At 43.7% G+C, this 15,740-nt stretch overlaps 1 protein-coding gene across 4 annotated transcripts in view; it reads left to right on the forward strand.

Moving 5' to 3' along the window:
- Positions 1-15,740, forward strand: part of KIAA1217 — a 467,214-nt gene that overhangs the window by 313,403 nt on the left and 138,071 nt on the right. For all 4 annotated transcript variants that reach the window (XM_081104030.1, XM_081104029.1, XM_081104031.1 and 1 more), the window contains one exon: positions 1,906-2,104. In XM_081104030.1, coding sequence (XP_080960156.1) covers positions 1,906-2,104 — 199 coding nt within the window. The remainder of the gene's footprint in view (positions 1-1,905; positions 2,105-15,740) is intronic.

Raw genomic sequence — 15,740 nt, forward strand, 5'->3', positions numbered from 1 at the left:
TGAGATTTAAGTGCCTCGGTGCCTCACTTCAAAATGCATTGACATCCTCAGGAAAACTTGAAGGAATGCAAAGAAACAAACAAACAAAAAAAATGGCTACAGGGACCCTGACCGAGTATATATATGCCTAGATCCCAGCACCAGCCCATCAGTACCTTTGGCATCTCCTGAAGTGAAAATTCATGTACTTGATTAACACAGATGAGTTTGCCTCCTGGAAGGTGCCTGGGGTCATGTAATGCAAGTCAGGGGCAGGCGGTGGGAGGGAAAAGCCGAGGTAACACATTTATTCAGCCTAATCCCATTTCACTGCCTCCTTTCTCTGACTTTCTACATGTATAATCTGCAGCCTCTACACAACAGCAGAGTGATCTTCTAAAAAGAGTACCTATCCTGGCCCCCCGGCCCCTTTCCCTGCCTAAACTACCTACATGATGTTCCGGTACCTTGGAGTCCAATTGAGAATTCTCACCCACATTCCAGGCTGTGAGTGTTCTGGTCTCCGCTGGACTTCAGCCACACCAAGCTTCCAGCGCTGCCACTTCTTTCCGCCTCAGGCTTTTGCACATACCATTCCCTTCACCTGGAATGGCTTTCCTGCTTTTCATCCCTCCCCCGGGGTTCCCCCCATTCTCCCCAACTTCCTTCTTTGTTGAGATCACAGTTTACATGCTTTTCCAACCCTCTGCCCATATGCATTCCCCACCCCACCACCACCAGCAGTTGGAATTATACACTCTCGTTGCACCTTTAATTTGTGTTAATGCCTGTCACCTGACTAGTCTGTGAGCACCATGAGGGTGGAGGCATGTCTGTTCTGTGCATCATTCTGTCCCCGGGCCTGGCATAGCTCCTGGAACATGGTGGGTGCTCAATAGGTGTCTGTTGAAAGTATGAGTGGATGTTCCACCCAGTTCACAGTTTACACTTAATTATATACTATCTTGAGTTATCTGTTGTCCTTCGCTAATTTCACCGATTAGTTTTGAAACTCTGACGTCAGGCCACATTTCTGTTTTTCTGCGTCTTCCACAGTGCTCAACCGGTAGTAATAGTCAAGGAATGTTATTGACTAAAAGCTTTAAGCATTTTACACATTCAACTTCTGCCATTATAGCATAGATAACTAAGAAAGAAAACCAATTATGTATTGCGTATGTATTTTATTATATATACTTCTGCTGAGGTAATAACCAAAACTAGACATAATCTTATTTCTAGGATTTGTGTATCAAAAGACAAATTCAACTGTGATATAAATCTCCCTCTCACAATCGTAGGTTATTGATTTTGGAAATGGTCTTGATATAAGGACTGGTCGTGTTCAGTGTACTCTGGGGTAAATGCATCATCCATTTACGTATGCAGTCATGCCCCTCTTAATGACAGGGATATGTTCTGTGAAGTGTGTCATTAGGCAGTTTTGTCCTTGTGTGAGTATCATAGAGTGCACTTACACAAACCTGGATAGTGTAGTCTCCTACACACTACGCTGTCATGTATGCAGTCCATCATTGACCAAAATGTTATTATAGGGCATGTGGCAGTGTATAAATGCACACAATTCATGTGTTATGATAACAACTGGCAAAAGGAGTTGATATGCTGTCATTCTTTCCTATAACGTGGCTTGTCCTCAACTCCTTGTCCAAAATGGAATTTGTAAGGTGGGTGTCCACTGATAAAAATCTTAATGGGACCCTGAGGGCAATACGTTTTTCTCAGTAACTTTTACAACTGGAACTTTGACCCTCTGGGTCTCTAGTCCCATCCAGTCTTTCTGATGGACTTCTTCCTCTTGCTACGTTGTTTTTTGTAGATTGAAGGCCTTGATAGCCTTGAACATATTTTTAGGATAACTAATAATGGTTTATTCTCCCACTTTCTTTCAAATGCCTTTTGTAGACAAGAAGCCCCAAACTGCCTCACAGCCCTCAGCCTCCCAGCGTGGGCGACCCGGTGGAGCATTTATCCGAGACTTCGGGTGACTCTCTGGAAGCCATGTCTGAGAGCGAAGCTCCAAGTCCTTTCTCCAGAGGCAGCCGAACTCGAGCGAGCCTTCCGGTGGTGAGATCGACCAACCAGACGAAAGAAAGATCTCTGGGTGAGCCTCAGAAAGCAGTTTCTGATGTCTCTTTATTCCTGCCTGTGTCTTGTTTTTATACTTCTGAACACATACTTCTGCAATGAAACGTTAATTTGATCTCGATTTGTAAAAACACGAATCCCGAGAAACTTCACTGATTGAACACTGCGCATGAAGATTTGCCTGCTGGGGAAGCAGAAGTCTAAGATGTCTTTGGGAATGGGCACAGTTAGACCTGGCTGGTTAGCCACTTGAGCCAACACGCTAGCAGTACTTGCCTGTGTCCCTGATACAGGGAAGAGTGGGGGACAGACTGCAGAATGAGTGTTGTTTCTCAGGAACCTCCTTCCCCGTCTCAGAAGCCTGGAGAGCTGAGATCTGAGTCCTGGGAGCTGGGTTTGCACCAGCACCAGGCTACTGTCTGGCAGTCCAGAGGAGGGTGTGAATGGCTTCAGGAAAAAGAGGTGCAATGTGGCCCAAACGCCCATGACTGTTAGTGACAGCTGTAAACTCAGGGCTGTTCATCCCGCTGCCACACGAAAGGATGGAGGGGCTTGGCACAAGTTTGGCAAAGCTTTTCCTTCAATGAGTTTGTAAGAAAAACAGGAGGGTTCTCTCCATCTGCCTTACCACTGATTGGTCGCTTTTTCATATTGGACATTTCACTTCCTGTCTTGCTCTGCTGGTTTGTTGTGTTTTTTTTCCTGGCCCTTTAACAAAATGTACAGGTATGAGAACTTAGACCTCTTTGCCAGTTGTGCTGGTGTTTCATATGCTTAACTTGCCATTTCAAGTTTTCCCCTCGGTACCTGTGTTTGCAGACAGTTGGGGATCAGGGGAAAGAGGGGACAGGAACTGGGTTAACTAGAAAAAGCTTCAGGGTTTGGCCCCTAGAATTTAGCATGAGACAGCTAAATTCTATGTAAAACCTACCAAATGCTTTGCATGAAGAAGAAAAAAGAAGGAAGACATGAGGAAGTACCCTGAATTTGTTCCTCACCTGCAGATGATGAGAGCAGACGGGATTCAGACCTTGTCCTAGCTGTCCAAAAAGACCAAGACAAAACAACAACAACAACCACAAAACCCTATTATTATTTGCATTATTAATTTTAACATTAAATTTGTATACTTCATTTTAGCTTATAATCCAGGTTCCCCGTTTCACAAATAAGAGAAAAAAAGACACACAGAAAATCTGCTTTTTAATTTTGGGGGTTACATAGTTGATTAAATGGCAGAAGCAGTAGCCCAGGCTTCCTACCGCCTCATTTACAAATGAAAGCGAGGGACCTGAAGGGGTGAGATAACGCCCAAGGAGTGTAGTGGGCCAGGGCAGTGTCAGGATGACACAGGCTTCCACCCTGGTACCAGGCGGGGCTTTCCCGCTGGATTCTGGAGCATCCTGCTCTCTTAAACCCTTCGGGCTGGAGGCAAGAGCACCAGGAACCAGCTGAGGAGCGGAGTTTCTCCTTTGTGCTCTGCAGGAAATGAGTGAGGTTCAGTTCTCGGTACAGACAGCCCGTGCTTTGCGAAATAAAATGAAGATAAGAATAAATGCCTCCGTGCCTTCCCCGTACCTGGGGAACATTGAGCCTGTTGGATAATGGACCCTTTGTCTCGCAGCCAAGCGCATTGGCAGCGCAGGTGGGTAGATACTGGCTTCAGGAAGCAGAGGGGCTGCAGGAGCCAGGGTAGCCTCGCCCTAGGAATTGCTGAGGGCGGCCGGTGTTTCCTCCTGCCCTTCTGCAAAATGCCGAGATGCACTCTGAGCCCACCTGGCTGTAAAGTTCCTGCAGGGGTAGAGTCACAGCTGATTAAAAATGCATCTGAGATGTTTATTCCTCCAGCTTCTAGGAGGGGCTTGAGGCCTGTGATTTTTACAGCTCCTGGATACACACAAAGGAAGGCAGTGAGAAGAGAGGAATGAGAAGTTTGCCCAAGCAAGAGGAACTGTGGTTCCAGAAAATGAACTGGCCAGTAGGGTGGGCGCTGCCCTGGTCCCCTCTTGGTGGCCTGTTTGGGAATGTCCTCCCAGCCGCACCTGGCCTTGTGAGGTAATTCATTTGGGCCTGGATGGGAAATAAACAGGGAAGTGAGTCAGAGAGTCTAAACACAGTCTCCCTGCCAGGGCCTCCTGCAGCTTTATGTTCAGGAAAGCCCCATGTGCCTGGCTTTCTTAAACACTCAGACACGGGCCCCTGGGAAGGGCAGGAGCAGCAGGTGTCTCCCAGCCCTTGATGACCCCCGGTCTCAGAGGCTGCAGACCCGGTACTGAACCGGGACCTCCAGAAGCCCGCCGTTGGTGCCATTTGGACACCTGGGTATGTTTTCGAACCTGTACATTGTCATTTTACCTTAATGCACAGAATTTTACGATCTCCCCCAAAGCCCTGTTGACTCTGCCTTTATTTAAAATTTTCATAGTTTGTTCATCATGGATTTTTGCAAGAATTTTGATTTTTAAGATATCACATTAAGTCATAATTGATCTTGATTACTCTTTGGGGCCTCCTTAAGTTTTGCACTGGTGGAGAGTGCCTCGCTCTCCTCACTCCAGTGGCTGCCCCTTGGGTCACCCCGGGACACCGCATCCCATTGCCCTGGCCTCAAAGCCACAGAGCCCGGGAGGAGGCTGAGTCAAGCCCAGGTCCTAGGCTGCTCTTCTGCACATGCGCAGTGTGTCGCTCAGGCAGCGCAGGGGGAGACCGGGGCACCTTGAGGGCAGAGCCCGGACGAGGCAGATCCTCAATTCACTCCCGCTCCCGGGAGTTTCATTCCCCCCACTTCAGCAGCCTGTGCCCAGAGATAAACCTGCCTGCTTAACCATTTTCCACTTGACTGATTCCCTCTTTCTGTTACTTGAGTGTATTTAGGGGATGGGAGGAGCGAGGGAGGTGGGGTGCATTTCACAGAGGACGTGAGCAGACGTGGGGGAGAGAAGGGACAGAGACCTCAGCCATCGCTAGGGACTGTTTTCATATTCTCCCTCAGATGCGTCCTGCAGGCAGGATGTGAGATCTGCTTTGGGGACAGGCGCCGAGGGGCCGCAGGCAGGACACAGGTCCTTTCTGATGCTGAGGGCAAGCTCGTCATTCTTAGAGGTTTACCAAGAGGAAGTAAGGAAAGCACGGTGCTCAGCGGCCCCGATTTACAACCTGAGCAGGTCCCAGGGATCCACACCTGCAAACCTCTACTTCTGCAGGGTGCTGGGTTCCCTGCCCCCTCCACCCTCCGAGCCCAACCGAAATTCTTCTCGGTGGCATTTTCACCATTTCTCCTCCCCTCTCTCTTCAGTGAAAATGGAGAAGAGGAGGAGAAAGGAAGTCTGCAAAAGAAAGCAAAAACCGCTTTGCAGTCGCAATTGGTTTTAGAAATAATTTCCATGAAAAACTGCCGCACTGACATGAGGTCTGGGTCTCGGTGAAGGGGCCCTCCGCTGCCTTTTAATCGTGCTGTCTTTCTTATAAAGGCCTGTCCGGAACGTGACCGTAGGCAGCCGTGGGGAAAGGGCAGCCGCGAGACATTCCCACCCGTCCGTGTGCGCTCAGGGATTTGAAAGTAAAACTCCTGTGAAACCGACAAGAGCAGCAGCACCTCCTCGCTGCGGCCAGATGCCTGAGTTGACCATGTTCTGAATGGTTGACTTGTCTTTCCTTCCTCTTCAGCGGGTCTTTTATGGATGAGCTCCATTGATCAGTTTTTTTGTTTTTTTATGGATTGTGGTTTTGGTGATATGTCAAAGAACGCTTCACGAAGGTCAAGGTCCTCAATCATGTCTCATTTTTTCTGTAAGTTTTATATTTACTAGTATGTATCGTGCATTTAAGTCCACGATCTGTTTTGAGTTAATTTTTGCACGTGTGACCCTTACCAGCTTGCCAGCCGGACAGGTTGCTGTTTCTGTAACAAATTGTCTTTTGAACCCTCAGATTCAGCAAGCAAGAATGATTTGAGATGGCTTGAGAAGATTTTAGACTAATTGGGGAGACTTTTTTCCCACACATGAGAGTTGTTGAGTACCTATGTGGTTTTCTTTTATCCCAACGTGGTAGCAGTGATGGTGGCCATTCCTGGGGGTGATGAGATGTGTGAATTTAAGGAACAGAGGGGACAGAGTTGCCGGAATTTTTCCTCCTGCACATAAGAGTAGGTAGGAGGTGGGAGCAAAGGATTGAGGAACCTCCATCTACCAAGTGGGAAGCCAAGAAGGGTGATGAGCAAAGCCTGTGAGGCTCAGATTATTTCAGTGTGAACGTGATACTCCTTGCATAGTTAAAATAGAAACACATTTCAGACGAATGGAAAGTCGTGTTGATCTAGAGAGTAAGTGAAACATTGATGAAATTTGTTTTCTAAGCACAAGTAATGATTGAAATGTAATATTATCAAAACAAAAATTTATAGAAGAGAGTTTCATAGCAGGTCAATAGGTTTGGGGCACATTCTGGACCTTTTTAGAATGCTGTCAAAGAAAAGGTCCAAGCATTTCCCTAGCATAGAAGTAAGTAGCTGGGGTAGGTGGATATGGCACCCTGCTGGCATGGTCCACTCCTGTCTCCTCCTGGTTTGCCTTTCTTTACTTTGGAGGCAGGAAGCAGACTGAGTCTGGAATATCAAATGTGTGGGTTCCGGAAGTGGGAACCAAGGCGTTTGCAGACGCTGTTGGGTTTTCTTCAGCATCATTTGCAAGGTGCCAGAGCACTGCTATTTGATAGCATTGAAAGTCAGGTGCAAAGCATCCATTTTTCTAGTACTAAGGGCACAGGTGTGGCCTGGCTTTCCAGTACCTACTGGGTTCCTGCCTTTGGAATCACAGTTGTCCGGGTGATGGGAATATTTCTCTTAATCAAATGGGCTCTGCAGTACCCAGTTCTATAGTCAAAATCATCCTAATGATTCTGCACACTGCACAATAACTCCATATTTGCTTAAATTAGCTCAGTTCTCTGCAACTGAACCATGCATGACTGATACAAGGGGTCTGATTTGCTGATTTGTAGAAGTTATAGTGCTGCCTATTTGGGGTGTTTCAGAAAATATGCCAAGTACCTGTAGGCTCAGAACAACAACTTCTAGAGACTGGGCTGTGAACTAGAGAATGAATTCGAGGTGTAGTTTTCAAATTGTGTTTCTCAGGGAATTTTCTCTGCTATAAGTAAGATTTCATTGAAAAAATGAGCTATGCTAAACTACTAACCCACACACATAGCAAAAACATTAAATAAACCAGGCGTATGGGAAAAGGAAGGAAGGAAGGAAGGAAGGAAGGAAGGAAGGAAGGAAGGAAGGAAGGAAGGAAGGGAGGGAGGGAGGGAGGGAGGGAGGGAGGGAGGGAGGGAGGAAGGAAGGAAGGAAGGAAGGAAGGAAGGAAGGAAGGAAGGAAGGAAGGAAAGGAGGGAGGGAGGGAGGGAGGGAGGGAGGGAGGGAGGGAGGGAGGGAGGAAGGAAGGCCTGAATAAATTTTCTCTATACAACAAGAGGTATTTAGGATTTTAATTTGGCTAAATTAGGTGAGTCAAAAAGATTACCTCTTAGCTTTCTTGCACTTGACATAATGAATGTCTTGAAAGGTAGTTTTTATAAAAGAATCAATCTTTAAACTAAGTAAGCAAATGTATTTGGGACTGGGAATTAACCACCAAAAGGACTATTTCAAGAAACCTTTTAGTATAGTGAAACAGTTGTGATAAAAGTAATCATCCCTGCCCTGACCGGTTGGGCTCAGTGGATAGAGCGTCAGCCTGTGGACTGAAAGGTCCCAGGTTCCATTCTGGTCAAGGGCATGTACTTTGGTTGCTGGCACATCCCCGGTGGTGGGTGTGCAGGAGGCAGCTGATCGATATTTCTCTCTCATCGATGTTTCTAACTCTCTGTCCCTCTCCCTTCCTCTCTGTAAAAAATCAATAAAATGTATTTTTTTAAAAAAGTAATCATCCCTAATTTTCCTTTATGAGTTTTGATTTTTACATATGAGGTTTTCTGAGAGAAGGGAGTACTTTTTCAAGTTTACCCATTTGGTTCTCAATTCCCCCATAAAAAGAATGTTCTCGTAAAAGATTTGTAGGCTCATGATGTGTTTGCTTACATTAAAAAAAATAAAGTTAGTCAGATGTCTTTTGAAATCTCTCACTCTTACAATTCCTGGGTTGAAATTCTGGAATGATTTCTAAGACTTTGCAGGAATCGTTTAGTTGTAATAAGGTACCTGAGAAGGTCAATGACCTTTACCACTATCTCTAGGATTACTTTGTAGACAGGGCACAGGAAGGAAAAGTGTCAACAGAGGTGAATAGATTTGATTGATTCCAAGGGTCGGAGCCCTCCTGGAGTCACCATTTTTTTACAGGGTCTGTTGTTGGTTAGGTGGTAACAATGAAGAGTCTTTGAGAAAACTTGGGGACTGATGTTTCTCTTTCCTTCTTTATAACTGGGGTGTTCCTAACCTGGACTACAGGTCACCTTTTCGTAAAGTCAATATAAAACCTTTCAATAATGTAGGTGGAGCTATGAGATTAAATAGCTGGTTATGAGGTTATGGAATTTAATTTTCACAGCCACTTCAGAAAACCAATCTGCCAGTAAGCCAGTGTAAAATATTTATTTCCCTCTCTGCCCTAGCTGCAATACCCCATCCTAACCAAGACACCTGGATAACTTGTTTTACTTTTGTTTATTACATAAAAAATGCTCTTACACAAAAAGAGCTCTTCATCAAGTTTCATAAGACAGCATGAGAGAAGGGAAGTTTTATCTGTTATTTATATCTCTCTACATCCAAAATAGATTTTATCTGGTAAAAAATAGTAAAAGTATATAAGAACCATTAAAACAAGAATTAATACAATAGCAGTTGGGCACAATATGTGTGCCAGAGAAATTCAGATAAGGATAATTGCTGTAATTCTAGCCAAGACCAAAAAAAAAGAGGAGTAATGTAATGAATCAAGTAGATTTCATTATTTAAGAAGAGGTTTATAATAGCTCATTAGAAAAAATGTTTTCCAGAATTATAATCCAAGAACTCCTATAGGTTAATGTTATTGACATTGGATTATATAACAGACATACTTAACAGTTCTTTTATGGGAAGGGTTTTCATATGGCTATGTCATTATATAAAACCTCAAAACCCAAGAGCATAATACGAAGCCATGTCTTTTGAACTTAACAGATTTCTGGGGATCTAATCTGATACATGGAAAAAGTTGGTGTAGTCTTAATAATTCGCCTGGTTCTCAGATCATTGGCCCTTGGGTATTCTTTATCTTAACAGGGTGGGTATCTTCAGACCGAGAAGAAAATTTGAGGGGCAGGTCATTGTTGAAAGCTTTGAATGGCAAAAAGTTAGAGAAGGCATCTCTCATGCTGATAAAATTCCAAATTTTGTATCTGTTCTAATAATGCCAGCTGTTACTCTCCACTCTCTTCAGGAATGAGATCAGAAGCATCTGGATTCAGAGGACGTACTTTGTTATTGTTTGTTTGGAACACGAGGCATTAACAAAATGTGCCTAAACTACTTACAGGGAAAAGATTTAGTTTGTCAGTCTCTTGTTTTGAAAACTCTACCTAAAATCTCTTGACTAACTCTTGCTAGTTTGTTTGTGTTTTTTGTAAATGCAAGATTCATTGCACACTCAAAAGTTTTTGCCAAGTTAGTTTGTTCTTTAAAATATGACTTTAAAATCTAATCCTTTATGCTCATCAAATTCTGTAAGAGTTCCCACATATTTTTGTACCAGCTTTAAAGATTCTCCTAATAAACAGTAAAAATAATATTAACATGCAAGCCGGCTTTATGCCATACACCCAAGTAGAACTCCATCTGTAGTGCTCTCATCCTAGCAGTGGCCTTCAGAGGGCTGCCTGCTGACATCTGGAAACTGAGCTTTGGGGCAGCTTCTCATATTTTGGGAGGAAGGAACACCTTCTGCATTGTTAGAGGGCAGATGTATGTCTTCTGAGGTGAAGGCGTTGGTGAAGGGTCCAGGTCACTTCCTGTTCAGATTTCTCAAGTTAGCTCTGTGATATGGGATTGCAATTAAGCCTCCTTGGTCTGGACATGAGGTCCTGTCTGGACCACCATCCAAAAGCCGCTTTTGAGCAGGAGAGCAGGCAAGCCCTCGAAGTACCGCCATAATGGTGGTATCTCAGTTCCTGTCACTGTGAACCACTCCTTTAGGGGCTTTTATTGGCTCAATTGCACCTTGCAAAACCCCTAACCCCCAGTACCTCAGAATGGGACTGTATTTAGAAATAGGGCCTTTAAAGAGGTAATTAATTTGACATGAGGTCAGTAGAGGGGGCCCTACTCCAATATGACTGGTGTCCTTATGAGAAGAGGAGGTTAGGACACAGACACACACAGAGGAGACAAAAGGAGAAGATGACATCTACAAGCCAAGGAGAGAGGCCTCAGAAGGAACAAATCCTGCTGACACCTTCATCTCAAACTTCTAGCCCCCAGAACGGTGAGGAAATAAATTTCTGTTGTTTAAGCCACCGGCCTTGGTACTTGTTACAGCAGCCTGAGCAGACTAATACAGGGCCTCGGAACACTCTTCTTTCTCCTTTTCTCATTTGAGGGGATAGTCAGGCCTGTGGCAGTTGTCACAAACTTAAAGCGTCTCTTCAAGACAGTGAGATTAGATTTGTCAGGTTTTCTGTTTATTTAATTTGGTTTTATTCCAGCCTCTTCAACCTTCTCACAGTGTATCCACCTGGTTTCTTAGCACTGGGAAGGGAAATTTAAAACCCCCTGGTACAGATTCAACTTCCATTACTGCCTTTCACTTTGGCATCTCCCAAGCCCCACCCTCAAATTTAGCAAATGAAAGTCGTTTGGCATCTGACTGGTTTAACTGTATCCCATCAAGAAAAGCTCCCATTTCATCACGCTGAGTTGGAGTTCTCCAAGGTTTGGGAATGTCATGAAAAATGATATTCCCACCAACTTTTCATTTTCAGAATTTTCCAAGGTGTTAATTGGCTTTCAGACATCTCTGGCTAAGTGTCTCCCAGTAATATAAAGCTAAACAGGATAAAAATAAATCTTCCATTCCCACACCCTCTCACACACACACACAGAAGTTTTGCCCACTTCTCAATTTTTTCTCCATGTATTTATGCATTTATTAAGAATCTATTCCATTTCTGGCACTGTTAACAGTGCCATGGAGAGTTATTTTAAACATATATGCAATCTGGTTCTTGTATTTAAGGAATTTTCTGTATAACTAAAGGCACATGGTAACCATGTAAGGATTTTAAAATATACATAAATCAGCGACTACAGAGAAGAAGCTGTGCATACACACAGGCGTGGTGGCCTCCTGGCTGTTCCAGCAGGCTCCCCATCAGGAACTCTGCTCATGCTGCTCTCTCTGCCTGGAGCCATCGCCCTGGTTCCCGGCCCCCATCTCTGCATGGCCCCCTCCTCACTTCATTCAGCCCTCTGCTCAGATGGTGCTCCCCAAAGAGCCCTCTGTTGATGAGATAGCACCCACCTTGCCAGTTTCTACCCAGTTACCCGGCTTCATTCTTATCATGACACTTATCATTGAGGAATGTGCTTCTCAAACTTTTTCCAGCTCTACTTCTTGAATTCTGGGGAATCACTGATTTAAGGTAGTATTATGCCCTGGAGGAGATTTAAAAGTGTTATTACAGTGCAGCACCACATGAGGGGATTTTACTCAGCTCCCAGTAGGGGGTGGAAAGTAGTCATACTTTGGCAGGAAAGCAAAGAGAGCTAAAGTGTCTGGCCTTCGTCATGTCCTTGAACTAGAGCATTTAATCCTAGCACACATGACTAGCAGGGCCCTCACAAGAAGTGTGGGAATATGCGCCCTTTCCGCAGTGAGCTGTAGAGCCGTCCTGCTCACCTCAGTCTGCCTGGCCTTCTGCATTGTGCTGGTTTTACTTTTGATCCCTGCTTGATCTCAACTACTGTTATCTGCCACCACCTCCTCCAGCTTGACACACTTAGTAAGGTACGCAGACTTAACACTGAAAAGCTGGCTCACCCTAACCGGTTTAGCTCGTTGGGTAGAGTGTCGACCTGAGGACTGAAAGGTCCCAGGTTCGATTCCGGTCAAGGGCATGTACCTTGGTTGTGGGCACATCCCCAGTAGAGAGTGTGCAGGAGGCAGTTGATTGATGTGTCTCTCTCATTGATGTTTCTAACTCTCTATCCCTCTCCCTTCCTCTCTGTAAAAAAATCAATAAAATATATTTTTAAAAAATAAAAATAAATAAAAAGGTGGCTGACCTTTCCATATGACTTCACAATTCTCTACATACACACCCCAATTTCCCAGGAATCGGGGATTTCCCCCACCAGCCCTTGTCTGCCCTAGGGAACTCTACCCCACTCAGGGCCAATCAGCAGCCAGACATTGATATTCCTCCTGGTGCTGACAAGGGAGAGGCAAATGCGCCAGGACAGTGTAGCTGAAGATTTTCCTGGGGAAGAAAGCTCCCCTGGGACAAGATGCATTGTGCTTTGATTTAGTAATTGGTTCTGTATGATTCTCGGGTTATGTACTTTCCTATGCCTGCATAAGAGCCAAGTAATGTGGGAACCTTTTTTAAGAGTAAAGAGCTCTATTTAACAAATATGTATTAAATACTTACAGTGTACATGGTGCTATGTCAGGTGAAAAGAAAGAAACTCATTCTTTTAACAAATACTTACTAAGTTTCTACTAAAGCAGTCTTGGGTGCAATAAAAAAAAATGGAGTCACTACATTCTGACCATCTGGAGCGTCTATTCTGTTGGGGAAGCAGATGACAAATAAAATAAAATAATAGCTGGTATAAGCACAGTGGAGAAAAATTAAGTAGAGGAAAGGGTACAGAGATGAAGGTAGGAGAGTTGTCATACTGAAAAGAATGGAGCGCTTCACTGAGAAAGTGGCATTTGAGCCACAATCTGGGGCATGTGGAGACATAAGCCAAGCAGATATCCGGGGGAATTCCAGGCAGAGGGAATAGCCAATGCAAAGTCTCTGAGCAAGAGTATGCACGGCAAGGAGACGACTGTGATTGGAGTGGCCCAGTAACAGGATTAGGGACTGAGGTTGGAGAGGCAATGGGGCCTGCATAATGTAGGCTATTACAACAGCAAAGACCTGGGCTATGCTGGCCACATCAGAATGGAAATGGCTCTGGCACAGCTATGAGCAGTGGCATCACTTCAGGTGTAAAGGTTGTATTCTGGCTGCTGGGTTTAATCATAGACTAAAGGGCATGGGCAGAAGCCAGGAGGCCAGTAGAAGTCTCACGTTAATCTAGGGAGATAAGGGTGTTAGCAGTGGACCCAGAAGGAAGAATTTGGATTCTGTAGATGTTTTGAAATTAGAGTAAGATTGGCCCCTGTCATCCAGGAGTTTGTGTTCTAATGGAGGAGGCACATATATAAGATTACGGTCACCTCATCTGGACTTCATTGCTTACCTGCTGTGTGACTTTGGGCAAGTGATTTACAAATACCTACCTCCACACTAGTTGTAAAGAACAGTTGAGATCATATAGGTAATGTTCTTAATATGGTGCCTGGTATATAGTAAGTACTCTATCAATTAACTGATATTCACAATGATGACCTGAGTTATAAATACAAGTGTCAATTACATTTTGTTTTCTAAGATAGGACATTATGAATTTCACCTAGAAATATTTATGCCAAAAGTTAAAATCAAAACATTTCTCATTTGAGATTTATTAGCTTCTAATTTACTCTGTTTATCTGCAGAGTTCATTCAAACATATCACCTCAATTTTCCCCTGACTCAAAATAAAATTTCCATCATTGCCCTTTCACATTATTATATTTTATTTGCTAAGTAAGAATGATCTTAGGGAGATTTCTAGCAGAGTGATGGAGCTTAGAATGCCTACAGTCCCCTCCTTACTGCAAGCACATAGAAAAGAAGGCTGAAATACAATAACAACAACAACAACGAATGAATACATGGCTGAGTTTGAAAGAAAGGAAAGGAAATCTTCAGATTCCAGAAGGAAATGACAGTGAATATGGGGATTTCAGAAGTGGGTATTGGCCTCAGGCCTTTGGGCTAGGACTCTGATACTTATATAGTAACAGGAAAATGAACAGAAAGACTAATGGCCCCTGCAAAAAAAAAATAAAAAAAAAATGGCCGATAGATCATTTAATAAAATGGGATGTGAGCAGAGGAACTTACAATCAAAGGAAACAGCAAATAAGTTTGCCTTCTGGACTAGGCATTGGGAGGCAAAGAAAAAAATCATCTGCTCTGAGTCAAAAGCTCTGATCTTACAATACCTCCCTTTTTAGAGGAATGGAGCCTGAACTTACAATACCTGTCTTTTGCAGGGAATCCCCAAGTGTATCAGTCAGCATAGGCTGAGTAATGCTGCAGTAATAAACAATCCTCAATCTCAGTGACACTTACCACAACTCAATCTCTGTTTCTTCTCAAATTGTATATCTGGTGCAGGTTGACAGGTGTGTCTATCATAGCCACTCAGGAACACATGCTCATAGAGGCTCCATTTCAGCATGTTACTGAAGCTGGATAAAGGAAGCTTGACAAATTCTGTTCTGGCTCTAGAGCATCTGCAAGCAGTGACATTTCAGTTAAAATAAGTCACAAGGCCATGTTCCACTTCAAAGGGGACAAGGACATATAAGCCAGCATGCCTAGAGAAAAACTAGAATACTTGTGGACCAATACATTTACATAGACTTGATCAGGACCGCCAACACTGCTAGAACAGGTTATTCAACCGAAGAGAGAAATAAATCTTAGGAAATCTCACAATCTGAGGAGAAATTTAAAAAAACTATGGCCCTGGCTGGGTAGCTCAGTCGATTAGAGCATCGCCCCATAAACCAAAAGGTTGTGGGTTTGATTCTCTGCCAGGGCACATACCTAGGTTGTGGGTTTGAAACCCAGGTCATGGTACATATGGGAGACAACCAATGTTCCTCTCTCACATCAATGTTTCTCTCTCTCTCTCTCTCTCTCTCTCTCTCTCTCTCTCTCTCTCTCTCATATATATCTGATATATATATGTGTGTATATATATATATCTCCCCCCTTTCTTCCTCTCTCTAAACATATCTTCAAGTGAAGGAAGAAAAAAAAACAAGAAAGGGCAATTATACGGAGACAGGATAAAATGACCAACACCGTCTATGTCTAAAAGGAATTCCAGAAGACCAGACTAAAAATAACTGGGAAAGACAATAATGGAAGGTACAACTGACAAGACTTCTTCTGGAACTGAAAATGGAGCCGAGTCTTACGATTGAAACACAACACAAAATCCCAAGCAAAATTTTAAAATAACACCCACACATAGGCTTACTTTGGGGAAACTTCAAAACAACAAATATCAAAAGAAAATCTTAAAAGCACACAGAGAGAAAAGACAGGTTATTTATAAAGGGAAGAAAACTTGACAACAGCATACTTTTCTATGCAAAGTCAGAAAATAATAGGATAATGTCTTTAAAATTCGGGGGGGGGGGGGATCACTTTCAACTATTATTTCTTTAACCAGCAATGTTATTACTTAAGAGTGAGAGCAAAATGAAGAAATTTCAAATAAATAAGATTAAAAGTATTTAGCATTCACAGACTCTGGCTGGAAGAACTAGTAG

This window comes from Myotis nattereri, assembly GCF_964212035.1.
Source record: "Myotis nattereri genome assembly, chromosome: 1".
Classification (NCBI taxonomy): Eukaryota; Metazoa; Chordata; class Mammalia; order Chiroptera; family Vespertilionidae; genus Myotis; species Myotis nattereri.